Raw genomic sequence first — 26,470 nt, forward strand, 5'->3', positions numbered from 1 at the left:
TTTTTTTGGTTCAGTAGGGAGAGTGACACGAGCAGGGACAGCATCTGAATTTAGTTAGGCGGCAATATTCATGGTAGTTAGTGTACAGAGGGAGAGGTGACCGAGTAAGGCTTAGAACATTGTGAAAGTGTCAGTGTAGGGAGGTAGAGCTGACCGAGTAGGGCTTAGAACGTTGTGAAATTGTGAGTGTAGGGAGAGTGATAGAATTCAGCATTTTACCACTATAAGAATTCATTTCATAACCCTGTAGTGACCAGGCATCCTCTGTGAACAACAAATTTTTAGTCCTTTTTAGAGCTAATTCATACACATATTTATGTATTTTTTTCATTAATCTCTCTGTCTGGCTCTGCTGTGTGAATGTAATTAACCCCCTCCCATCGTGCACAGTAAATTAACATCGCTGCAGCCTATGCCTGATGCTGCAGCAACGTTAATTTATCATCGAGGATAACACAGGCGCAGGAGCTGCGCCTGTGTCATCCGTGGCAGGTCCCAGCTATCAGTGATAGCCGGGGACCCGCCGTGCTGAGAGTTAACCCTATAATTACTGCGGTCAGCATGACCGCAGCATCTATAGGGCTCCTGACAGAGAATTCTCCCTCTACAGAGAGAGAATTCTCTGTCTGGTGTCCATCGGGGCTCTGCGAAGTGATCGCAGAGCCCTGGTGGTAGACATGGAAACCGGAAACCTCAGGCTTCTGGTTTCCTGGCTACGGAGGCCGGCTGGGGGAGGGAAGGCAGGACGCGCAAATAAAAGATACGCTTATGCTACGCAATTGCTTAGCTATTACAAATTTTATGCTTTGCTCCTAATAATCTGTACGCATCTGCGTAATGTTTGTAAATGTTCGGCGAACACGAACCGATCACAATCGTTTTTTTTCATGTTCGTGTTAGAGATCCGAACTGAATGATGTTTGCTCATGACTACTCCTGGCGTTAGCTGCGAGTGCACATTGAACTGCAGAGAGAAGTATCATGACATGTGCCCTTTAATATTGGCGGGATGTCTAGTATGACACATTATTGCCTTTTACAAGCCTTATAAGAACTTAATAACCTATTTACTTTTTAACTATAAACTTAGGACTGCTCCGAAAGTTGGAAAGATTCCTGTGTTCATCCAGTCTTATAACCATGGTGGTTTAGATTATAGTTATAATAAAAAATGTATTTACTATATAAATTATTACTTAGCTGTTCTATCTTTATACAATGTAAGTGTAATTTGTAGTTGGAAACACTTCTTACACTGTAATGTCTTGAGGTTAAATCACTAAAAATTGTTGAGGCTAAATTAGGTCACGACTTTCTTTTCGGCTACTAGAAGGCAGACGAAGTGAATCTCTTAGAAGACAATAGAAAAGTTGTGATTTTCCCATCCATCAAAATCAATGGGAGGTAAGAAACGTCCCTTTATCCTCAGTGCCCAGTGCGGTATGGAAAAAATCAGCAGGTTAGATGCATCTAAACTGCTGATAGTTACCCTTTAATCCTTTCCAGCCACTGTATCCTTTCTATACATAGAATCCTACAAAGCCTGTGCATCAGTAATGCCCTCCCCCTACACATCCACGTGCTGTCTATAGTAGTATAATATAATGCAGCCCTGTTCAGTCCAGTCCTCTTCCACTAGCACTGTGGCATGGCAGAGCAGAGAGAAATAGATGCTGTCCTGTACTTGGCCAAATAAGTAAGAGAAAGAAAGTCCTACTGTGAGTACTACTGGTAAGCATCCTAGCTCTTGTTCCATCTCATAAAATGCCTAAGAAATTAATGCTGCTGCAGATGTCATAGTCTGCAATCTCTTCAATCTCTTTTTTGGCCCCTTAGCTGTCCAGGTATGATGAGAATTGTATCCAAAAACAAAAGGGTTCCGGCACTCACCAGCTCTCTGCAAAACGTAGAAAATTTATTCACAAATCATGGACATGATGCAGTAGGATGTGATTCGGCATCATCCTTTCTGATGCCGAAACACATCCTACTGTATCATGTCCACGATTTGTCAATAAATTTTCAACGTTTTGCAAAAAGTTGGTGAGTGCCAAAACCCAGGGGGCGTAGCTAGGGGTTCAGCCTAGGGGGGGGGGGCGAGTGAGTCTCAGTGGGCCCCCAACCGATTATATTACCCATAGGGAACCTCAGTAGGTGACAATGCTTTCCGAATAATAAAGGGTATTTTCTACTACAATATTCATAGTTAATAGAGACTGAGAACAGTGGAAAAGACTTTCTACTTTTCACATATATAACCATGTAAAAATTACCGGGGTTATCCAGCATTACAAAAACATAGCTGTGGAACCAAGTTGTAATACCACAAACAACATAGAGGAAGCTATGGCGCTGTTTCTGTTTTCTAATTTGTCATCCATCCATTCTTCTATCTCTTTATTTCATATCTATCTGTCTATTATCTATAGGGCAGCATGAGGACTACACCATAGCTGATGGTCAATGGCCAAATTAGCAACATCTGAAGGGGATAGTCGCAGTACCAGTAGAGTAACTGTATAGTATAAATGCTGGGTAATGATAATAAATAGCCCCATGCAGTTCAAGGCAACTATACTAAATAACCTATATACAAAAAAGCCAGACTACTGCAACATAACTAAATGGAATAATTACTTTACTAATTCACTCCTCCTGGTGGTTAGACACCACCACCACTGTGAGTAGACTGTACCTCCAGATTAGGTACCCCCTTTTCAGTTAGCCAGCACATCCCATACCCCAACCCCTATACATAACATCCTTCCCAGGAGTTAGCCCTAACAACCCACATAGGTCTTCTCCTCTATAACTAAGGGAAAAAAAAGCCATACTTACCTGCTGTGCGGTTGCAGTACTGTAGTCTTTTGATGTCAACTCTGTCCCTGCTCTGTGAGCGCACGAGTGACATCACTCATGTCCTGCAGCTCTAAGGGAGGAAAGCCTCTTGTGGCCACAACAGTGATTGGCAAGGTGAAGAGCCAATGCTTTCCTCGCCTTGTCAATCATCCTGCTGCATTTAACTGTATGTTCTCCTTGCATACAAGTGCATACAGCTAAATGGTCAGACACAACATTCAGTAGCCGTGTGGGGCCCCCAGGAGCACTGGTTGCTGGCCAGGGGCCACCTACAGCCAACAGACATTTGTTAAGTCTGTCTGCAAAAGCAATAGCTTTTGCGGACAGCATTAACTGGCAAAATCTTCAGTAGGCCCCCTTCCTGTGTGGGCCCAGGAGCGGTCGCCCCCTTTACCCCCACCAAATTACGCTACTGCCAGAACCCTTTTGTTTTTGAATACCAGTGACTGTCTACGAGCAACGCTATGGCAGTGTGCCGACCCATGGATTTTTTGTATCTTTTTTAATATAATTACTTGCTTCCTAATGTACTGTATGACAAACCGGAATCTTAGTCTGATGCAGGTATATATCTGAATGCAAAACAAAAACTAGACAAGTTTGGTATCAGGCTAAGTTCACATACAGTGAAAGAAATGAAAATTGGGAAGTAAATTAGGTATAAAATGTGTAGAGATGATTGAACAGCGCTGATGTACAGGTTCATACGAACTAGAACCATCAGTATTTGAATTCCGCAGTCTTCCCGTTCCGTGGGGAAGGTGGAGACAGCCAGAGTCCCGCCTGGAAAACACGAATACAACCTATGGCCCAGGCTGTGTTCCTGTTTTTCAGGTGGGACTCGGGCTGTCTCCACCTTCCCCACAGAACGGGAAGACTGCGGGAGTCAAATACCGATGGTTCGAGTTCGTATGAACCTGTACATTAGGGCTGTTCGATCATCTCTAAAAATGTGGAATTATTTTGAATCTAATAATGTGTGCACAGGTGGCTGTTTTCCATAGCTTTTAAGGTAGCACACACAATGATCAAAGCCTCATTGTAATCATACTGACCTTAAAAATAAGATTAATATCACAAACAGTATAAGGTCAATATAAGTTTAATATCACAAACAGTATATATATATATATATATATATATATATATATATATATATAGTATATATTTTGAACCCAATACTGTATGCACAGACAAATGTTTTTTTCCATAGATTTTAAAGGAAAACTCCAGAACCCTTTTTGGTAGTGGTGCATGAAAACAGTAACATTGACTTACCTGTCCGGCTCCATCACTTCCTCCCGCATACTGCCGCTCAGGTCCCCAGTTCCCAGACGCTTTCTAGGCTGAGATGGGACTTGGCATGACATGGCAGGCCCGTTTAGCCATTCTGTGAAAGAGGTGGAACACCACTACAGCTGCTGAATGGCAAAGCGAGCCTGCCACATCATGTCTTAAGTCCTGTCTCAGACCTGGAAGTGGCCGGGAAGTGGGGACCCGAGTTGCGGGAGGCAGTGATGGAGCCGGGGAGGTAAATGGATGTTACTGCTTTCATCCACCCCTCCTCAGGTTTTTAGGGTCCCGGACGGAGTTCTCCATTTATGTAGCACATAATACGTCTGCGTTTTATACCTACTTTACTGTTGTATTTTGCTTTTATTTTATGAACACAGTCTCATTGTAATCACACTAACCTGCAGAATACAGTTACCATTTAATTTTTACCTTACGCTTTCACCTTCCGGGTTAGAGTACAGTAATACATTTGCATTATATGGTATAATGAACAGTGCCATAAAAAAGCAGTCACATAGTAAACAGTGCGGGCACAAATAAATGGTACACGTATGTTGGAGATAAATTTCCCAGTCCCTTCCACTAATTACCTCTGTCAGGTTTGCTCTTGAAGTCCCATATTTATGGGCGGGTAATTTATCTAGGGAGTAGGCCTACTGCAATTACTGAGAACAGTAAAGTCCTCTATAAAACCTAAACAAGATTATGTTGTAAAGCACAAAACTTGCCTGAGTAGTTTCCAACACGTAACAAAAAGAGAACATAGCTATTGTATTTTGATAAGTTAAAGCTACTCAGGTTATAATTAACTCGGGTTCTTACATTTAAAACCAATAAGTGCTACTAAGAAAAGGTAATATTACCGGCAACATAAACAAGGAAACAGATATAAGGTATAAAACAAATATAACTGGACTATTCTCCTGAAAATAGGCTCAGCATTTATCTTTATAGTTGGGACAAGGGTTCAGGGTCATCTACGTGGAAATTTCTTATCCCCTTTAGGGCCTAGCCTATTTTGAGCCCTCATTCTGTTTTTTATTGCTGTATCATAACGATTTTTTTTTTCAGACGCCGTATAAGAACTTGCCGTGTACTATAAATTGTATGCCTACTTTATTATATGTGTTAGTGCAGAGGCAAATATTAGCAAATAGTTTTTTTACTCTAGAAAATTATTTTTATGGGAACAAACATTTTTTTTTCTTACATATCCACTTTCTAACATTCAATTTACATTTTGGCAGTATGTCTAGTGTTAGGCCACATTCACACAACGTAAATTTTCTATTAATCACGGCTATTGTTGCTGATTTTCTAGTGCCCGCAGCGAAAACATGTCAGTTTTGTGCGGCTGCTATTCATTGAATAGCGGCCGCACACAACTGTCAGTTCACACAATTGAAAGTGCCGCTCTGCATCCCAATTCAACATAAATTAAGTTCCTCTGGCCACTACTGCAGTCTGACACCGGCCGTTCTGTGACATGACCGGGTCACAGAACGGCTGGTGTTATACACTGTGTGAACTCGGCCTTAGGCTCAGAAGCTGGTTGAGGCTGTTGAACGTTGTGTATCTAGACCTCTCAAAGGCATTTGATACTGTGCCACATGAAAGGTTGGTCTATAAAATGAGGATGCTGGATCGGGCAAAGTCTTGGAGGCAGTTGTGCGAGGTACGAACAAGGGGGGAGCACAAAAGGAGGTCACTGGAGGATCGAAGGTTGCGTGAGGGACGGTAGCGGGATTTTAGAGATGTAAGGAGAGGACAGGTTGTGGATGACCTTGTACGTCATGGTCAACAATTTAAAGTGAATACGTTGGGCAATGGGGAGCCAGTGAAGGGATTAGCAGAGGGCAGAGGCAGAGGTGAAGCGAGGGGAGAGGTGGATTAGTTGGGCAGCAGAGTAAAGGATGGATTGGAGAGGAGTAAGGAAGTTAGATGGAAGGCCAGAGAGGAGGATGTTACAGTAGTCCAAGCGGGAAATAATGAGAGCATGTACCAGCAGTTTGGTGGAGTCAGGGGTGAGAAATGAGCAGATTCTGGAAATGTTTTTGAGGTGAAGGCGGCAGGAGCTGGTCAGGGCCTGAATATGCAAAACAGGGCAGAGACAAAGGTGACCCCGAGGCAGCGGACTTGGGGGACAGGGGACAGAGTGCAGCCATTAATAGTGATTGACAGATTAGACGGCGGGGTGGAGTGAGATGGGGGGAAATTGATAAGTCCTGTGTTGTCCATGTTGAGCTTTAGAAAGCGGGAGGAGAAGGAGGAAGATATGGCCGATAGACAATCTGGAATGCTGGATGGCAAAGAGGTGACATCTGGACCAGAGAGGTAGATCTGAGTGTCATTGACGTAGAGGTGGTACCTGAAGCCGTGGGATTCTATGATATGCCCCAGGCCATAGGTATAGATGGTGAAGTGAAGAGACCGAGTACAGAGCCTTGGGGAACACCAACAGTGAGTGGACGAGGATGGGAGACACTAAAATATAATAAAGTATTAACTTACCTTACCACGTTCCCGGTGTCCTCGGAAGCCTTCCCTGGTGTCTGAAGCTCTGCCTTTTGTTCCGGTCTCTGCACTGACAGGCCGTGGCCAGAGCCTATGCAGAGGCCGGAACAGAAGGCAGAGCTGCAGACACTGGGGAATGCCTCCGAGGACATTGGGGAAGCCCTCTGAGGACACCAGGGAATGTGGTAAGGTGAGTTAATAGTTTATTATTTTACACTAGAGGTAAGGGCTGCATGGACATCACTAACGATGTCCGTGCAGCCCTTGCTGCCTGATAGTTGGCCTGTGTAATTGTTTAGTAAACAACCACCGATCTCGCGCTCATTTACAGTTTATGATCGACCCTAACTGGCTGATTGATAGGAAACAGAGGCTGGTTATTGATGGAATTAACTCAGATTGGGTCACAGTTACAGTTTTAGTGGGGTACCGCAGGGCTCAGTATTGGGACCACTCCTTTTCAATAAGCTATAAATGACTGCTTCTGAAAAGTACTTAGGGTTATATAAGGACAGTGAACTCAACCTTAGTGATCAGTGCCAGGCCGCAGCTGCCAAGGCTAATAAAAGCATGGGATGCATCAAAAGAGGCTGAGATGCTAAAGATAAGAACATAGTTTTGCCTCTTTATAAATCACTGGACAGATCACATATGGTATATACTGTGTACAGTTTTGGGCACCGGTATATAAGAAGGACACAGCTGAACTAGAGTGGGTGCAGGGGAGGGGCGACGAAGGGAATCGGTGGGTTACAGAACCAAGACAGGTTATCAAGACATCTCACAATGTACAAATACATGAATCAACAATATAGGGATCTTTGTAGTGATCTTTTTACTCCTACAACACCTTCTGGCATTACTCCTACAACACCTCCTGGCATTACTCCTACAATACCTCCTGGCATTACTCCTACAACACCTCCTAGCATTACTCCTACAATACCTCCTGGCATTACTCCTACAACACCTCCTGGTATTCCTCCTACAACACCTCCTGGTATTACTCCTACAATACCTCCTGGCATTACTCCTACAACACCTCCTGGTATTACTCCTACAACACCTCCTGGTATTACTCCTACAACCCCTCCTGGCATTACTCCTACAATACCTCCTGGCATTACTCCTACAATACCTCCTGGTATTACTCCTACAACACCTCCTGGCATTACTCCTACAATACCTCCTGGTATTTCTCCTACAACACCTCCTGGCATTACTCCTACAACACCTCCTTGCATTACTCCTATAGTAGCTCCTGTTATACTCCTGGACACCTCCTGATATTACTCCTACAACACCTCCTGGTATTACTCCTAAACACCTCTTGGCATTACTCCTATAGTAGCTCCTGTTATACTCCTGGACACCTCCTGGTATTACTCCTACAAAACCTCCTGATATTACTCCTACAAAACCTCCTGATATTACTCCTACAACACCTCCTTGCATTACTCCTACAACACCTCCTTGCATTACTCATACAACATCTTGTGGCATTATTACTACAACACCTCCTGGCATTACTCCTATAGTAGCTCATGTTATACTCCTGGACACCTCCTGGTATTACTCCTACAACACCTCCTGATATTACTCCTACAACACCTCCTGATATTACTCCTAAACACCTCCTGGCATTACTCCTATAGTAGCTCCTGTTATACTCCTACAACACCTCCTGATATTACTCCTACAACACCTCCTGATATTACTCCTACAATACCTCCTGGTGTTATTCCTACAACACCTCCTGACATGACTTCTGTTATACACTAAAGACATGCCACATTCTTTATTTTGGAATACCTTTCTATACTGACGTATATCCACTGTGGATGAAATCCTAACAAAAAAGGAGGGGGTGGTCCTGATCTAGACATTTGTCTATTAGCTCAGAGTCATATGTGCAGTATTGAAGCCAAGAGAGGACTGGATTACTGAGTGTCACTAGCTGTATACCAGTATCACTCTTTTGTGATAATACTTGTATATTGTATGGAATATGTTTTTTTTTGTCAATCACACTGACAGACTACTAGTCCTGAAACGGACTGTTGGGTGTATCTGTAAACTAATCTCCTGCCTAACTAACCACACTAAGACCTACACTTGCTCTGCTACTACAATCTGTATTGGGTCATATAGTTAAAGGGGTACTCCAGCGGGGGGGGGGGGCATTTTTTTCCTGACACCGGGGAGGAGGTGGCCGAGGGAAACAACGTCAACTCACCTCCCCGGTTCCAGCGGCAGGTCCCGCATCTTGGTGCTCCGGTTCCTAGTGTCTGACTCGGGCCCGAGACGATACGTCTCAGGTTCGCTCAGCCAGTCAGTGACAGAGGCGGGATCTGAGCGGACTTGAAACGGATCCCGCCTCCGTCACTGACTGGCTGAGCGGACCTGAGACGTCACGTCTCGGGCCCGAGTCAGACACTAGTAACCGGGAACCGGAGCGCCACGATGCGGAACCGGGGAGGTGAGTGGACGTTTCCCTCAGCCACCTACTCCCCGGTGTCAGGAAAAAAATGCCCCCCCCCCCCCACCAGACTACCCCTTTAATATTTCATTTGTTTGTTGCTAAAACTTTGTGTTTGCCTAATTTCTACTAAAAATTCAGAAGCTTCAAAAGCAAAAGAAGTTTAAGTTTTTCTGTGTATTTACTTAAAAGGGCATCTTCTACAGCAGGGGTCTCAAACTTGCGGCCCTCGGGCCAACTGCGGCCCTCGGGACACTAGTTTGTGGCCCCCACCTCAATGGTAACTTTACTGTAAGTGCGGCCCTGTGTCACTGACACTGTGCTCTCTGTGCTCTATGTCAGTGTTTCTCAACCTGCGGTACGCGTACCCCAGGGGGTACACGCCGCAGGTTGAGGGGGTACCCAGCCGGAGGGGGGGAAAATAAATAAAGCTTTGGGTGCTGGGACATTGCTATCATTCAGCAATGTCCCGGCACCGGTCACCGCTGCAGCTCTCTCCTTCTTTCCCCCAGCAGCAGCTCAGCAGCGTTCTGTGGGGGACAGGGCTTGGAGATGCTGCCGGGGGAAAGATGGAGAGAGTCAGGCTGATCACAGGGAAGCAGGGTACAGCAGCTGCTCGCGGTTTGCTGCTCGCGGTCCCCCTGTGGCTGCCGGATCCGGGAGCAACGGCATCAAGATAGTGGTCGGCGCAGAGAGGAGATGATGGGAGTGGATTTAGCATCAGGGGTACAATCGGCGCCGGGGGGTCCTATTCCGACCTCAGAGGTGTCTGGCCAGCTGCCAGAGAACCGGGCCGGCGAGGAGTCGTGGTGCGCCGGGCTTCCCACGCCTTGGGCTGTGACAGGAGTGGAATGTGTACCGGAAGATGGGGCAGTCCTGGCGTCCATGGCCGCGCACCGCTATTCCACCGTAGCGATGCGTGGTGCCGCACCGATGATTTTAGGTCTGGCCCTAAATAAACGATCAGCCAATGACACGATCATCGGCTGATCGTTTTCTCTATCCCACCGAGCGATAATCGGCCAAATGGGGTCAAATGGGGCCAATTCGGCCAATTATCGCTCCCGTGGAATAGGCCCCTAATAGGATCCTAAGACTATGGAGCTTTCTGCCACATCACTTACAAGTTCAAGGGAGGCCTGGCTGTATGTTTTCTACCTGATCTCACCTTTATTGTGGTTGAAGTACAAGAATAGCAGGTTAGTTTTGTACATGAAGACAACAGGCATACGTGCTGACAAAATCACTAAATGACGCTGTTTTTCTATGATAGCCAAGTGGTTGACCGACCTAACTACAGCGTGGGCAACCAATAAGATTAGTAATTGTACTGGGAAGATTTCCTTATGGTACGTCCATTTGTGCTATCAGATCACGGCACTATCACAATATTTTTAGGAGTCAGAGTAATTCAAGCAGCAATTCTCCTCATAAATCTGTGTTATAAAGAAACGGGACGTTCAACAGAAAAATGCCCTTTATACCTTTATAAATCATTGTCTAAGATGGAGGAATGAAAAGCTGATTGGTTGAGATCCTCCAGACTCATCTCTAAGATTAGACTATAGTATATAAAGAATCAGTCTTGGGCTTAAACCCAATTTGCATTTACTTTTCTTCCTGCTTCCCAGAAGGCCAACAAAAGGTAAAAGCAAACACTTTAAATGATCCAGGCCCAGTTATAGAAAAACTTAGGAAGGGGGTAGTATGTAAAAGGTCATAAGAGGTCAAACTGCTATATTCTTGTTTCCTTCTGGACTATGAGGTGGGTGAGAAGGGGAGGCTAAAATGGGAGGGTGAGATAGGGAAATTGGAGGATGCTCAATGGGAGAGAATTCTTAAAGGTATTAAAGAAGTATCCCGAGTAGGTTCCCATAGAGTTATCCAATTTAATATTGTTCACCAGCTTTATTACACCCCATTATTCTTGTCCAAGTTCAATGAGCAGAGGGAGGATAATTGTCCAAGATGCGGTGTTGGTCGGGCTGGATTTGAACATATGATGTGGTCATGTGGGGCTCTTAGAACTTTCTGGGATGGGGTTCATAAGAAAACTATGGAAAAGGCAGAGTTAAGATTTGACTTAGATCCAGTATTGGCTATTCTAGGGGACTCCTCTCCTCACCTTTCCGCGCAGATAGCGTAGTATAAATATTGTTAGTGATACTAGAGGGTGGTTTATCGAAGGGTTGACAGCTATCCTAATGTTAGATGTTGTTTAAGTGGGTCTTGTGTTCCAAATGGCTGTAATTGGTTGATGTTGATATTGGGGATGTTATTTGGATTAGGGTAGGTTTTGGGTGGGTATGGGGTGAATATATCTGTCGGGTCTTGTTTTTATGGATGTTATGGGTTTTTTGTAAAATGAATAAAAATTGCTTGAAATAAAAAAAAAAAAAAAAACACTTGAAATGATCATATTCGTTCACCTGAACCTTTAATTTCTCCTTTAAATTTGTTAAATAAATGTTCATTATGATAATATTGGTAGATAACATGGGATGTCAATATCAATCATTTCACTACTCTAAACCTATGAATATTTGCCTTGATTTTCTATAATATACAGGAGATTACAAAAAGGATTAAAAAAACAACAACACAAAATGCATTAAAGGGTTATCCAACGAAAATGTTTTTTCCCCCCAAATCAACTGGTTTCAGAAAGTTATATAAATTTGTAACTTATTTCTATTTAAACATCTCAAGTCTTCCCACACGTATCATCTGCTGTATGTCCAGCAGGAAATGTTGTTTTCTTTCCACTCTGACACAGTGCTCTCTGCTGCCACCTCTGTCCATGAGAGCAGTAGCAATATTTTATAGAAAACCTCTGCTGCTCTGGACAGTTCCTGACATGGACAGAGGTGGCAGCAGAGAGCACTGTGTCAGACTGGAAAGAATACACCACTTCCTGCAGGACATACAGCAGTTGATAAGTATGGGAAGACTTGAGATTTTTAAAAGAAAAAAATTGCAAATCTATATAACTATATAAGATTTTCGCTTTATCCACTGTGAAATATGTGAACCCAACCTAAGGGGCAAATTTTATTTTATTTTTTTGTCTTTTTACCACTTATTAGAAACTTCTGGGGAATCAGACAGCTTTTTATAATTGAATGCCGCATCCAAGTTAAAGGCACATCTGACAACTGTCAAAGGGGCACCGGGATCATACAGGTACAGTATACAGATCGATTACATGTATTTATTAAATTGCCAGATGTAAATCTTTTAGATCTTTTAGAAGCAACATGAGAAAATATTACTTTACTGAAAGAGTAGTAGATGCTTGGAGAAAACTTCCAGCAGATGTGGTAGGTAAATCTACAATGTGAACCTGCCTGGGATAAACATATATCTATCCTAAGATAATAACAAAGGAATTTGAAGGGCAGACTAGATGGACCCAGTGGTCTTTTTCTGCCAACAATCTTTTGTATTTCTCTGACGGCTAGTTACCTGTTTAGATGTCAAAGCTGACAGTGGCATTAAAACAGTTATAGTGATTATTATTGATGGTTCAGGGGTCAGATCAGTCCCTTGTGATTATGTGACAGCGAGCTCATCCCTTGTCATGGCACCCCAAAGTCTTTACATGGTCTCCATGGTTGCCATCACTGATCGGCTAATAGGGCCTTGAGATTGACACTTGATGCAAATCATTGCATTGCATGTACATTGCATTGGGGGAGGGGGTAGTTGGAATTAAAAAAGTATAGAAAAAAGTTTTAAAAATGTTTGGTCCTGCTTGGCAACTGCCGTAAAGGGCACAATATAAAAGTTATAGATGTCAGAATATGAATTTGAAGCATTTTATATATTTTTTAAAGTAATAAAAACATAACAAAAAACATACAAATTGGGTATCGCTGTAATTACACTGGAAAATAACCGATTACATAAAAATAAAACCCACCCAAGATATCTTGTTAGACAGCATATTAAATGGTAAAATGTAGGGCATCATTATAAAGTACAGTTGCTCTTGCAAAAAACAAGCCCTCTTTTGGCTCTGTAGGAAATACAAAAACAAAAATGCACCTGGTTCTTATAGGGGCTAAATAGTTCAACAATTCAATTTGTTCGAATATATTTTTAATTGTCTTATAGGTCCACAGAATGGATGAACCAGAAGATCAGATAGCAATAGTTGGAATAGGATGCCATTTTCCAGGAGGTAAGTACATTGATGCAAGGTGTTTTTTATGAAACAAATATAAAAAAGACAGCTCGTCCACTAGTCGTCTGTAAGGGGTTCACGTGTAGATTCCAGCTGGACTCAATGATGGTCATATCCAGGAGTAGAAACATGATTTATTTAATCTTTTTTAAAAATATGTGGTCAGCGTATAAAAAGTTTAAAAAACATCAGTTTTAGCCCTAGCAAAAAAATGAAGAAAAAAAAAAAGCAAAAAATTGATTAAAAAAAATATACAAACAGTTGCTGCCTTTAAAAGGCTTAAAGCGGATGTACCACTGGTCCGTTTTCCGGACCGAGGCCCGGTTCCCGTGCGCGGCGCCGTTCTATGCACCGGAACCGCCCGGTGCTCAAGCACTGGAGGTAGGCCGGCCCGCCCCCAGTGGGAGGGAATTCCCTCCCCTGTATGACGCGGCTCCATTCATTCTAAGGGAGCCGCATCATGGAGGGGAGGTAATTCCCTCCCACTGGGGGCGGGCCGGCCTACCTCCAGTGCTTGAGCACCACCCGGTTCAGGTGCATAGAACGGCGCCGTGCACCAGAATCTGTGCTTGTTTACTGGGCCTATTTCACTGTCCGATAATCGTTTAGCAAGGGCTGCACGGACATCATTAGTGATGTCCATGCGGCCCTTGCCCAAACAGTTAATAAATTACCTGTCTATGCTCCCTGTCATCTCTTGTGGTCTGTATGCGTGCCTGGATGCGCAGGAGAAGACTGGGAGTGTGGACAGGTAAAGTATTAACTGTTTGGGTAATCGTCAGCTGTCGGACGATGATTTTGGGTATGGGCCTAAAGAAATGATCAGCTGATGTTCGTTTCATTGGCTGACTGATTGAGCCGATTATTGCTCCGTGTAATGGTGCGTATACAGAGAGCGATAACTCGCCCAATCGAACGATTAACGATTTAGAAGTAGCAATGAGGTTTTCTTTATAACGATCAACGTTTAGACGGAACGATATATCCCTTGGAAAAATCGTTATTGCGATCGTTTTAGGATGGCTTAAGCCCATCTCACATATAGCGTGAATCTGTAAAAGACCGTTTACACGAAGCGATCTGTGAATTTTTAGCGAACAACCAACGTTGACTTTACAACATGTTGAAAGATCACAATGAACGATTTCTTGCTTGCCGCTTGATCGTTCGCTGTATTTACACGAGCCGATTATCGCTCAAATGCAATCGTTATCGCGAAAACTTGAACGATAATCATTCCGTGTAAACGCACCATAATAAGGCCCTAAGCCCTAAGACTGATCAAAACTTGTTGACAAGTCCCTGTGACATGCCAAGAAGTAATAGAGTCCAACAGCACCGCGAGTCCAATTGGCTGGGTAGCTTTTAGTGGATGCAGGCTTCAGAAGATCACAAATGGTGGAAATCCAACAACATGCAAAGTAGTGCGACAATCTTTAAGATTTTTTTTTTTGCATATTAAGGTGTGCAACAGGTAAATATTTTGCACACCTGTACCTGGTTACACAATAAAAACTTGATAATTGTCGTATGATATTGGATACTATTAGAAATCCTCATTTTTTTTATGTCCCTGTAACACGTCAAAGGTTGTTTTTTTAATGACAGCAATACTTTAAAGGGGTTGTCCAAACTTAGAAAAGCATGGCTGCTTTCTTCCAGAAACAGACACTCTCCTGTCCTTAATTTGGGTGGGGGATTTTGCGGCTCAGTCCCATTGAAGTTAATGAAGTTTAATTGTAATACTGCACATAACCTGAGGACAGGGGTGGCGCTGTTCTTGGAAGAAAGTAGCTTTATGTAAAACCTGTCAGCAGAAAAATAATCAGATAAATCTTATACTCATTGGGGGACATTTATCACACATGGTGTAAAGTAAAACTGGCTCAGTTCCCCCTAGCAACCAATCAGATTCCACCTTTCATCCCTCACAGACTCTTTAGAAAATGAAAGGTGGAATCTGATTGGTTGCTAGGGGCAACTGAGCCAGTCTCACTTTACACCATGTTTGATAAATCTCACTCATTGTTTTCTTATTTAATATTTCATATAAACTGGAAATACTAGAGCGCACACAATAGGCTTTTTTGTATTCTGTTTACTGTATAGATTGGCGCAGGCTCGGTGTAAGGTCATTCTCATTTCTTGGTCTCTGGGAGGGACAGTACATCATTACCCCTTGAAGACTGTATTAGTCTATGCACACTCTTCTGACCATTCTGACCACTCTCACCACTAAAGAGGTGATATACCCTTCTGAAGGATTAATTTTTGACAGGTGTACATTAAATCCATTCAAGTTGATATATTCTCCCTATTATATTTCTACAGGTGAAGGAATTGAGAACTTTTGGAAAGTTCTCGTTGAGGGAAAAAACTGCACCATAGAGATCCCAGAGGAAAGATTTAATGTAAAAAACTGGTATGACTCTGATACCGATAAGTCGGGAAAGATATGTACTAGCCGCGCTGCCCTTGTGGAGGGGTAAGTACAGTAGATTATGTTACATTATGTTACTGGTGCAAAATTTTTTGTCATGTCAAAGTTCGCTTTTACCAAGGGACCTGTCTAGTAGTGCCGCACTTGGTCAGGGTAAGAGACCACAGAGTGCCAGATCTAGGAACACGGGCCCCAGGCTAGGACATCCGGGTGGAGCTAATCCCTCAATATTACACAAGGAGATTGAACAAGGTCAGCAGGGTATTTCAGCAAACAGCAATCTTAACCAACACGCTGGGATAGTCCTGTTCAGCTGAAGAACTTCCTGATGAAGACTTGAAGAGAATTGGTCACCCCAGACATAAACAGGTTGAGTTTCTTTTGTGGCAGTTGCCCCTGGTAGGGTTTAGTAGGCCATGAGGGCAGGATATAGGAAACAGTAGAAAACAATTTAGGGTCCTATTCCACGGGTTGACCAGGGCCCGATCAATGATGTAAACGAGCGCGAATCTGCTAGATGTTTTGAAATCGTCGGTCGCCCGCCGCGCCCGCTATTCAACGTAGCCATGTGTGGGTGGCGAACGATGATTTTAGGTTTGAACCTAAATGAACGATCAGCCGATGACAAGATCATCGGCTGATCGTTCTCTCTATTCCTCGGAGCGATAATCGGCTGAATCGGGCTGATTCGGCCGATTATCGCTCCGAGGAATAGGCCCCTTAGTTCTTGGCAGGCTTAGGCACCTGGCCACCAGACACCGGCTCTGTCTCTCTCTGGAACATCAGTAGTATTCTAATCGGGAGCTAACCAACTGATTGAGACCCAGAACTGAACACCACCCTCTACTTAAAGGGAACCAATCAGCCCAATAGGGCTTATATGGTTCCCTGAACTGCTGTATACAGCTCCTGAAGCAGCTGCGGCACAAATACCCGAAAAAGGACTTTAATCCCCTGGGCGCGTGACAGGCAGTGGCAGGGAAGTAGTCATCTGGGCAGCTCCCCGCCCGTATCTAGTCACCGCGCTCTGCCTGTAAAGGACCTCCCTGCCTGTCATTCATCATCTCCGAGTGCGCTGACAGGCAGAGCGCGGTGTCTAGATATGGGCGGGAAGCCACCCAGATGAGTACATCCTCGCCGCTGCCTGGCACGCGCCCGGGGGATTAAAGTCCTTTTTGGGCTTATTGGTTCCCTTTAAGGGCTAAAGTTGGCCTAATCCCCTATTGGTGGGGGAGATCTTGTAACTCGATGTCTTATTGGGTAGAAATTTCTAGAACAAGCCTCCAATAGGCTGAAGGAGTGGGATGTGGCTGACAATCAATCTTTTACATGTACAATATAACATTATACAGAAATGAAGTTAAAAGAGAAGTCCGGGGGCAGACTTTTTCTTTTAAACAGCCCGGGAGGATGTGGATGAACATAATAACAACATGCACCTAACTGACCGGCTCCAGCGCTGGGGTCCACTGTCCTCCACTCTGGTCCCCAGTCCCCGGCTACTTCTAGGTCTTAATGGGGATCTGGGTTGTGACGTGTCAGGCCCGCTCAGCCAGTCAGCGGCCGTAGCGGGGTTCCTCCAGTCAGCAGGCCTGATGCACCATGTCCCAGGTCCCCACTAAGACCTAGAATTGTCTAGGAACCGTGAACTGAGCGAAGGACAGTGGACCCCAGGGCTCAAGCCGGGGAGGTTTCGTTCACCCACCTCCCCCCGGCTGTTTTGAAAATAAAAGTCAGTGTCCGGACTTCTCCTTTAACCCCCATAAACATCAATGTGCTGGCTTTTACAGCAAGGGAATACTCTCTAGTGGCATCTTGTGGCCAAAAAGTAATACTACAGAGGCATGAGGGAACCATACAAAATACCTCTGTGCTGACTGACATGAGACCAAGCTGTGGCATATGGGTTCCAGGACACTGAACATACACCTTCAATAACTGACTTGTCATGTGAGAGATCAAGCTAGTTAGTGCTTGCTTTAATTGTTTGTGTTACTTGTTCTTAAATGTATTTCTAAAAGATCAAAATCACCAGTAATTCTATAGGTATTGTATTGTAGTTAGGTGTATTTTAGTTTTGTACTGAGGTATATTAGGCATTGAGCACTCTCTGAGACCTGATATGATAATTTATTTAACACTATTTGATGACTAACGTCTTCATGTACTTTCTGTACAGCGTTAATGAATTTGATCCTAAACCTTTTGGAATCTACAAGTCGGAAACTGAGACTATGGATCCACAGCACAAACTACTGCTGGAATGTACATACAGGGCTCTGGAAGATGGTGGCTACGCAGAGAAAAGCTTCAGTGGGAGTGATACCGGAGTATTTGTAGGTAAGGCGCGGAATACAGGATCAATTAGGGGGAGAGTTATCGGGTCCTATAGTAGAAATGTACTTTGTTATTAACCCTGGCAAATTAAAGATGAGCTTACGTTAAAGAGTCACTGTCGTATTTTTTTTTTTTTTTTTTGCAGAAATCAATAGTCCAGGCGATTTTAAGAAACTTTGTAATTGGGTTTATTAGCCAAATCTGCCATTATCTGCATGTAAAAAGCCTTTTCCCAGGTCCCCCCCCCCCTCCTTCCTCTTTTCCATCCACTGCAAAAAATCTGAAAATTGTGACTTGTTGCATGAGTTGTACCCTGTCTGCTCTAGGGAGAGGGGAGGGGGGAGGAGGAAGGAGGGAGTTAGCCGGCAGCAGAAAGCAGATAACAGAGGATTACAGGCACGGAGCTGGGTGACAGCTGTAATCAGAGGTCAGACAGGTCAGTGGTGACTGTCCCAGGAGATAACTGGTGAGGTATTTGTAGATTAACTCTTTGTTGTCCTGTTTTGGTCTTTTCTTTAGCTCTCTCCATAGGAGAACAATGAAGACAGACTGCTTTTTCATAATAAAAATGCATTTTTTGGCTAATAAACCTAATTACAAAGTTTCTTAAAATCGCCTGGACTATTGATTTCTGCAAAAAAAAAAAATTAACAACAGTGACACTTTAACCCCTTAAGGACAGAGCCTGAAATGGCCTTAATGACAGAGACAAATTTTATGAATATGACCAGTGTCACTTTAGTCATTAATACCTTCGGGATGCTTTTACCTATCCGGCTGATTCTGAGATTGTTTTCTCGTGACATATTGTACTTTACATTTCTGGTAAATTGGAGTCGATACTCATAACAAATCTTTATGAAAAAAACCCAAATAATGTGAAAAAATGTGAAAAAATGCATTTTTCCAACTTTGAAACTTTTTTGCGTATACAGAAAGTGGTTATACCACATAAATTATATATTAAATAGCATTAGCAACATGTCTACTTTATGTTGGCGGCATTTATTAAACTATTTTTCATTTTTTTTACACAATAGGAAGCTTAAAACATTAGCAGCAAATTTCCAAATTTTCAGTAAAATTTCAAAATCAGATATTTTTAGGGACCTGTTCAGGTTTAAAGTGTATTTGAGGGGCCTGTATGTTAGAAAGCCCCACAAAGCACCCCATTTCAGAAACTGCACCCCCCAAACTCTGCAAAAGCACATCCAGAAAGTGTTTTAACCCTTTAGGGGAGTCACAGAAATAAAAGCTAAGTGTCTAAGGAATTTGAAAATTTTAATTTTCTGTGCAGAGATTTTATTGTAATCCAATATTTTTCATAATAATAAACCTATTACCAGAGAAATGCACCCCAATAATTATTGCCCCGTTTCTGCAGTTTATAGAAATACCCCATATGTGACCCTATTGCGCTATTTGACGCAACCACAAGCCTCAGATATAAGGGAGCGCCTAGTGAATTTCAAAGCCTCCGTTATATTTGGTCATTTTTGACTGTACCACTTCAGGTTGACAGAGGCTCTGGGGTGTCAAAACCTAAAAAACACCCCTAAAGGGACACCATTTAGAAAACTACACCCCTCAAGGAATGTAACAAGGGGTGCGGTGAGCATCTGGACCCCACAGGTGCTTCACAGATTTTCCGAACAATATGGCGTGAAAAAAGAAAAATTTATTTTTTACACTAAAACGTTGTTCTAGCCTTCAATTTTTCATTTTCTTAAAGGGATAAGAGGCAAAAAAAGACAAAAAATGTGTAGCGCAGTTTCTCCCGAGTACAGAAATACCCCACATGTGGCGATAAAGTGCCAAGGGGGCGCAGGACGAGCCTCCAAAGGGAAGGAGCGCCAATTGGCTTTTGGAAGCTGAATTTCACTGAAAAGGATTTCAAGGGCCATGTCGCATTTACAGAGCCCTCGTGCTGCCAAGACACTGGAAACCCCCCACAAGTGATTCCATTCTGGAAACTACACCCCTCAAGGAATCTAACAAGGGGGGCAGTGAGCATATGGACCCCACTGGTGACGGGCACAAATGTGGAACAATGTGACGTGAAAGGGAAAAATTTCATTTTTTCACTTTCATGGCACAAATGTGCCCGTCATCAAGGGGTCCATATCCTCTTTTCCCCCCCTGTTAGATTCCTTGAGGGGTGCAGTTTCCAGAATAGGGTCACTTGTGGGGGGTTTCCAGTGTTTTGGCAGCACGAGGGCTCTGTAAATGCGACATGGCGTTCATCATCCATTCTAGCCAAATCCAACCTCCAAAATCCAAATGGCGCTCCTTCCCTTTGGAGGCTTGCCCTGCGCCCACATGGCGCTTTATGTCCACATGTGGGGTATTTACGGACTCGGGGGAAATTGCTCTACACATATTGCGTGTTTTTTTCTCTTTTAACCCCTTGTGAAAATGATAAATTCAAGGCTAAACCAACATTATAGTGTAAAAAATGTAATATTTCATTTTCACGCCACATTGTTCCACATTTGTGCCCGTCACCAGTGGAGTCCATATGCTCACTACACCCCTTGTTACATTCCTTGAGGGGTGTAGTTTCCATAATGGGGTCACTTGTGGGGGGTTTCAACTGTCTTGGCAACACAGAGGCCTTTTGAATGCAACATGGCCCCACAAAATCCATTCCATCCAAATCCAGCCTTCAAAAACGAAATGGTGCTCCTTCCCTTCGGAGGCTTACCCTGCACCCGCATGGCGCTTTATGTCCACATGTGGGGTATTTACGGACTCGGGGGACATTGCGCTACACATTTTGTTTTTTTTCTCCTCTTTTAACCCCTTGTGAAAATGATATATTCAAGGCTAAACCAACATTATAGTGTAAAAAATGTAATATTTCATTTTCACGCCACATTGTTCCACATTTGTGTCCGTCACCAGTGGGGTCCATATGCTCACTACACCCCTTGTTACATTCCTTGAGGGGTGCAGTTTCCATAATGGGGTCACTTGTGGGGGGTTTCAACTGTCTTGGCAACACAGGGGCCTTTTGAATGCAACATGGCCCCTCGAAATCCATTCCATCCAAATCCAGCCTTCAAAAACCAAATGGCGCTTCTTCCCTTCGGAGGCTTACCCTGCACCCGCATGGCGCTTTATGTCCACATGTGGGGTATTTCCGTACTCAGGGGAAATTGCTCTACACATTAAATGTTTTTTTTTTATCTTTTAACCCCTTGTGAAAATGAAAAAACATGACAAGATTAATAATTTAGAGTAAAAATTTTACAAAAATTACACTAAATGTTGGTCTAGCCTTGATTTTTTTCCATTTCCACAAGGGGTTAAAAAAGAAAATGAACACAAAACGTGTAGGGTAGTGTCCCCTGAGTACGAAAATACCCCACATGTGGGCATAATGTGCCATATGGGCACAGGGCAAGTCACCAAAGGGACAGAGCGCCATTTAGAGGCTGGAATGGAGGATGGAGGCCATGTCGCAATTACAAAGCTCCTGTGCTGCCAGGACAGTAGAAACCCCCGACAAGTGACCCCATTCTGGAAACTACACCCCATAAGGAATCTAACAAGGGGTGCAGTGAGCATATGGACCCCACTGGTGACGGGCACTTACGTAGAACATGTGCCGAGAAAATAAAAAATACAATTTTTTTCATTTTCACGTCCCAAATGTGGCCGTCACCAGGGGGCCATATCCCAGCTGCCCCCCTTCTTAGATTCCTTATGGGGTGTAGTTTCCAGAATGGGGTCACTTGTGGGGGGTTTCTACTGTCCTGGCCGCACAGAGGCTTTGTAATTGCATCATGGCATCCTCTAATGGGAATGGCGGCCATACCTATTTAGCTGGGGAAAAGGGACAATTCTAATTTATTTGGGGGTATTAGGCCAATTATTAGTTTATAAGGTTGGAAATGACAGGTGTCCATCAAACTCAACCTGTGTTGATCCAGAGGAAGGCAAAAACCCCTCGTGAGGCAGACGACAGTAGCCTCATCACAGGGGAAAAATTCCTTCCTGACTCCATATTGGCGATCAGAATAATCCCTGGACCAACGTGACCCCTGAAATAGGAATAAGGGACAGAATTTAGATAATGTAGAACCCCAGTGATGTGTGGTGCGCCTTGGAGCGATCCAGTATGCAGAGGCCGGGGGGATCAGGACAGGTGTCACACTGGTAAATGGTGTCCTTCCTGATCCCCCTGTTACCCCACACTCTGCACTTCTTCTGGGGTCTCCCGTTCTCCTGTGTGGGGGACGTCACCTGGAAAATGTTGCCCTGGTGCGATACGGGGTCCTTCATATCCAGAAGCGCTGGGTCCGCTCCATGGCTGCTAAATATTAGGGCGCTATTACTACTTCTGATATTTACGGATCGTGCCACAAGCTACAGGGCAGCGAGGGACCGGAAGAGGGGGCGCTGGTATAAAAGTTATCCCCGTACAGGTGGTGACCTTTATCCAGCAGTGGGAAGATCAGTTCCCGGACGACCTTCCCACTAACTCCAAGGATGGGGGGGGGGGGGGGAGGGGGCATCTGGGGTCTGGATTCGGGTGTCCCTTCCTACATACACTCTAAGGGTACATGCACACTGCGGAATCGCGACAGATAACCCTTCGTGCATTCCGCAGTTGGCACCCACCGGCGGACTGATGCAGGCGCACGTCTCCACACGTGTCATAGACTCCATTCTATGCACGGGCGGATTCCGCTCTCCGTCCAACGTATTCATTCTTTGGATGGACGACGGATTCCGCCCGTGCATAGAATGGAGTCTATGACACGGGTAGAGAAATGCGCCCGCATCAGTCCTCCGGTGGGTGCCAGCTGCGGAATGCACAAAGGGTTATCCTTCGCCATTCCGCAGTGTGCACGTACCCTAAATCTGTAAGAGTACCCTGAGGTACTCTCACAGTGTTTGTAGAATTTCACTCCATACCGTCATCTCTTATTGGGACGGTACTGGCGGAAAAGACGTGTCTGGGGGGCAGCGTACGCTACGCTACCCCCCAGACACGTCACTGGATGATGAGGATGAATGGAGAAAAGAAGGATCCCCCCATTCATCCTCACTGGCTGTTTCGGTGTCGGAGGCAATAATAACGTATCCCTCTGACGCCGAAAACACCCTGGGGGCCATCTTTATACGGGGATTGGTATATGGGGTATGTAGTGGTGTAGTGTCAAACTTTATTCAGTGTAGTGTGGTGTAATGTAGTGTTTTTTACGTGTTTTTTTACAGTAAGTAAAAAAAAAAACCTACGCCAACAAAGGAGTTGCTGATAAATGCCGCACTTATGTGCGGCACTTATAAGCAGACCGTGGCAGTAGGATATAGAAAAAAAACACCCTACGCCAAAAAGGAGGAGTTGCTGATTAGCAGCGCACTTTCGTGCGATGCTGATCAACACTCAGCGGCGATAGGGTGCGGAAAATAGAAAAAAAAAAATTTGGAAAAAAAAAAAACCTTTTTCTACATTCTGAATATCCCTGTAGCTGCTGATAAGTGTATTACACATATCAGCCGCTAGGGGGCAGCAGAGCGCAAAATCCGGAAAATGACGAGGCTGGAGCCGAAAATAGCCGAAAGAAGACGACGGGGAACGGCGGAAAGACCCGAAGACCGAACGGAATGACGGAGGACGCCGCGAACCCGGAAGACGCCGATCAGGAGCCCGGAACAGGTGAGTAATGTACAAATACCCGCTCTGGACCCCTCGGCTACCTAGCTGAGGGGTCCAGGGCAGGTATTTACTATATTGTGGGACTCTGATCGCCGTGCCACCGGCCGGTGGCACGGCGATCACCATTACTTTTTACAGTAATGGCGGTCGGTGCCGTCCTCGGACAGCACCGACCGCCATTTTTTTCCGGGTCATCGGGTCACCGATGACCCGGAAAGGTTCCGATCGCCGCTATTGGCTGATCTGAATTGATCAGCCTATAGCGGCGATCGTAAGCACGGGGGGGTGTTAACCACCCCCCGTGCCGTGAAGCTAAGATGGCCTGCTATGATTTATAGCAGGCCATCTTCCCCGACCGCTGTGTGTGAACACGCAGCGATCGGGGAAACATCGGGCGTACCCATACGCCCGTTTGCGTTAAAGCCCAGGCAACGGGGGCGTATGGGTACGCCCGATGTCGTTAAGGGGTTAACCCCTTAGTGACTGCCGATACGGCTTTTTACGGCGGTCACTAAGGGTCCTTATTCTGCTGCCATCAGCTTTTTACGGCGATGGCAGAGAATAAGGCTGCAGGGCCGGGACGGCCCCCACCCCATCCCCCCGGCTACCGGAGGTAGCTGAGGGGTTGGGGCAGTGTGTGGGGTCCGTCCCGGCCCCCCCCCCCCCCCCTTACCGACGATCGCCACTATTAACGTTATAGCAGCGGCCGTCGGTAAAGGGGATTACCGGTGCTGCCGCCGCCTTTCATCTCCCCCCGCCGTGAATCTACGGCGGGGGGAGATTAAATAAATTTCCCCCAGACCTCAGATCAGCCCCCCCTAGTAGGGCGATCACTAACCCCCCTCCCCCGGCGGCCATCATTTCCAAGATGGCCGCCGCCATCGCTGTGAACCGACTAATGTCGGTTCACAGCGATGGAAAAGAAAAATGAATGAAAGCCCCATGCTCTCCGCCACCGGAGGTAGCGGAGAGCATGGGGCAGTCATCGGGGACCCCCCCTGTGGGGTCCCGGTACAAGCGATCAGCGGTATATACTATATACCGCTGATCGCTTGTACCATGTGCTCCCGGCACTTTTTATCCCCTGTCACCATGAATGATTGGTGACAGGGGATAAAAAGTGATGTCCCCCCACCCCCCAAGTCGCCCCCCACCCCCCCTGTCACCCCCCCTGTCACCCCCGTCCCCCAGTCACCCCCCCCCCTTCCCCATATACTCACCTGTTCCTGGAGCTCCGTCCTCCTCGACGTCCTGGCTGGTTATGAAGTGCGCATGCGCTTCACAACCAGCCAACTCTGAAAATTTAAAGTGACAGAGACCAATTTGGTCTCTGTCACTGAACTATGATTACTGTGATAGAAAATATCACAGTAATCATAGTAATACAGTGAAAATGAATATGTAAAGTACAAAAAGTGACAAACATACAAAAAAATAAAACACACACTTTTTATTATAGTAATAATTGCAGTTTACTCCCAAATTACCCCTAACCCCTCCCCAGATTACCCGTAACCACCGCACGTTGCCCGTAACCACCGCACGTTGCCCGTAACCACCACACGTTGCCCGTAACCACCGCACGTTGCCCGTAACCACCGCACGTTGCCCGTAACCACCGCAAATTGCCCGTAACCAACCTAAATTACATGTACCCACTCCAGATTACCTTTAGGCACTTCAGTTTATCAGTAACAATCCCAGATTGTCTGTAACCCTTCCAGGTTGCACATAGCCCCCCCAGGTTCCCCGTAATCATGCCAGATTACATGTAACCCCCCCAGATTGCACGTAACCACTGTGCGTTGCCTCTGACCACGCCACGATGCCTCTGACCACGCCACGATGCCTCTGACCACCGCACGTCGCCTCTGACCACCACACGTCGCCTCTGACCACCACACGTCGCCTCTGATCACCACACGTCGCCTCTGACCACGCCACGGCGCCTCTGACCACCCCAAATTGCCAATGACCCCCTCCAGATTGCGGTGCCCATGTCAGATTACAGGTACCCACCCCAGATTGCCTATAAGAACTTCAGTTTATCTGTAACCACCCCACATTGCCCGTAACCACCCCACGTTACCCGTGACCACAGCAGGTTGCCCATAACCACCACACGTTGCCCGTAACCACCCCACGTTGCCTGTAACCACCCCAGGTTGCCCGTGACCACCCCATGTTGTCCGTAACCACCCCAGATTACCTGTAACCACCTCAGGTTGCCCATAACCACCCCAGGCTGTCCGTAACCACCCCAGATTACCTGTAACCACCTCAGGTTGCCCATAACCACCCCTGTTTGTCCGTAACCACCCCACATTACCTGTAATCTCATTTTTTTTATCTTATTTTAGTAACTGCGCTATTCTAATAACCATTACTAGCTGCGGTTTTGCTCCTGTAAATTGGCGCTCCTTCCCTTCTGAGCCCTGCTGTGTGCCCATACAGTGGTTTATGCCCACATATGGGGTACCGTTGTACTCAGGAGAACCTGCGTTACAGATTTTGGGGTACGTTTTCTCTCCTGTTCCGCGTCAAATTGAGAAATTTTAAACTAAACCAACATATTATTGGAAAAATTCGAGTTTTTCATTTTCACTGGCCAATTTTGAATACTTTCCTCTAATACCTGTGGGGTAAAAATGGTCACCACACCCCAAGATGAATTCTTTGAGGGGTGCACTT

At 45.2% G+C, this 26,470-nt stretch overlaps 1 protein-coding gene across 2 annotated transcripts in view; it reads left to right on the forward strand.

Annotated features, from left to right (window-relative positions):
- The first annotated feature begins 10,444 nt into the window (after positions 1-10,444).
- The window catches only part of LOC138783856 (mycolipanoate synthase-like), a 51,027-nt gene continuing 35,001 nt past the window's right edge, over positions 10,445-26,470 (forward strand). Inside the window, exons 1-5 of one of the 2 annotated variants that reach the window (XM_069959123.1) lie at positions 10,445-10,793; positions 12,235-12,331; positions 13,265-13,331; positions 15,666-15,819; positions 17,954-18,114. In XM_069959123.1, the coding sequence (XP_069815224.1) occupies positions 13,274-13,331; positions 15,666-15,819; positions 17,954-18,114 (373 nt within the window). In that variant the 5' untranslated portion in view covers positions 10,445-10,793; positions 12,235-12,331; positions 13,265-13,273. Of the gene's footprint in view, positions 10,794-12,234; positions 12,332-13,264; positions 13,332-15,665; positions 15,820-17,953; positions 18,115-26,470 lie in introns of those variants that run through there. The other variant, XM_069959124.1, reaches the window with a different exon arrangement.

Source organism: Dendropsophus ebraccatus, chromosome 2, assembly GCF_027789765.1.
Source record: "Dendropsophus ebraccatus isolate aDenEbr1 chromosome 2, aDenEbr1.pat, whole genome shotgun sequence".
Taxonomy (NCBI): domain Eukaryota; kingdom Metazoa; phylum Chordata; class Amphibia; order Anura; family Hylidae; genus Dendropsophus; species Dendropsophus ebraccatus.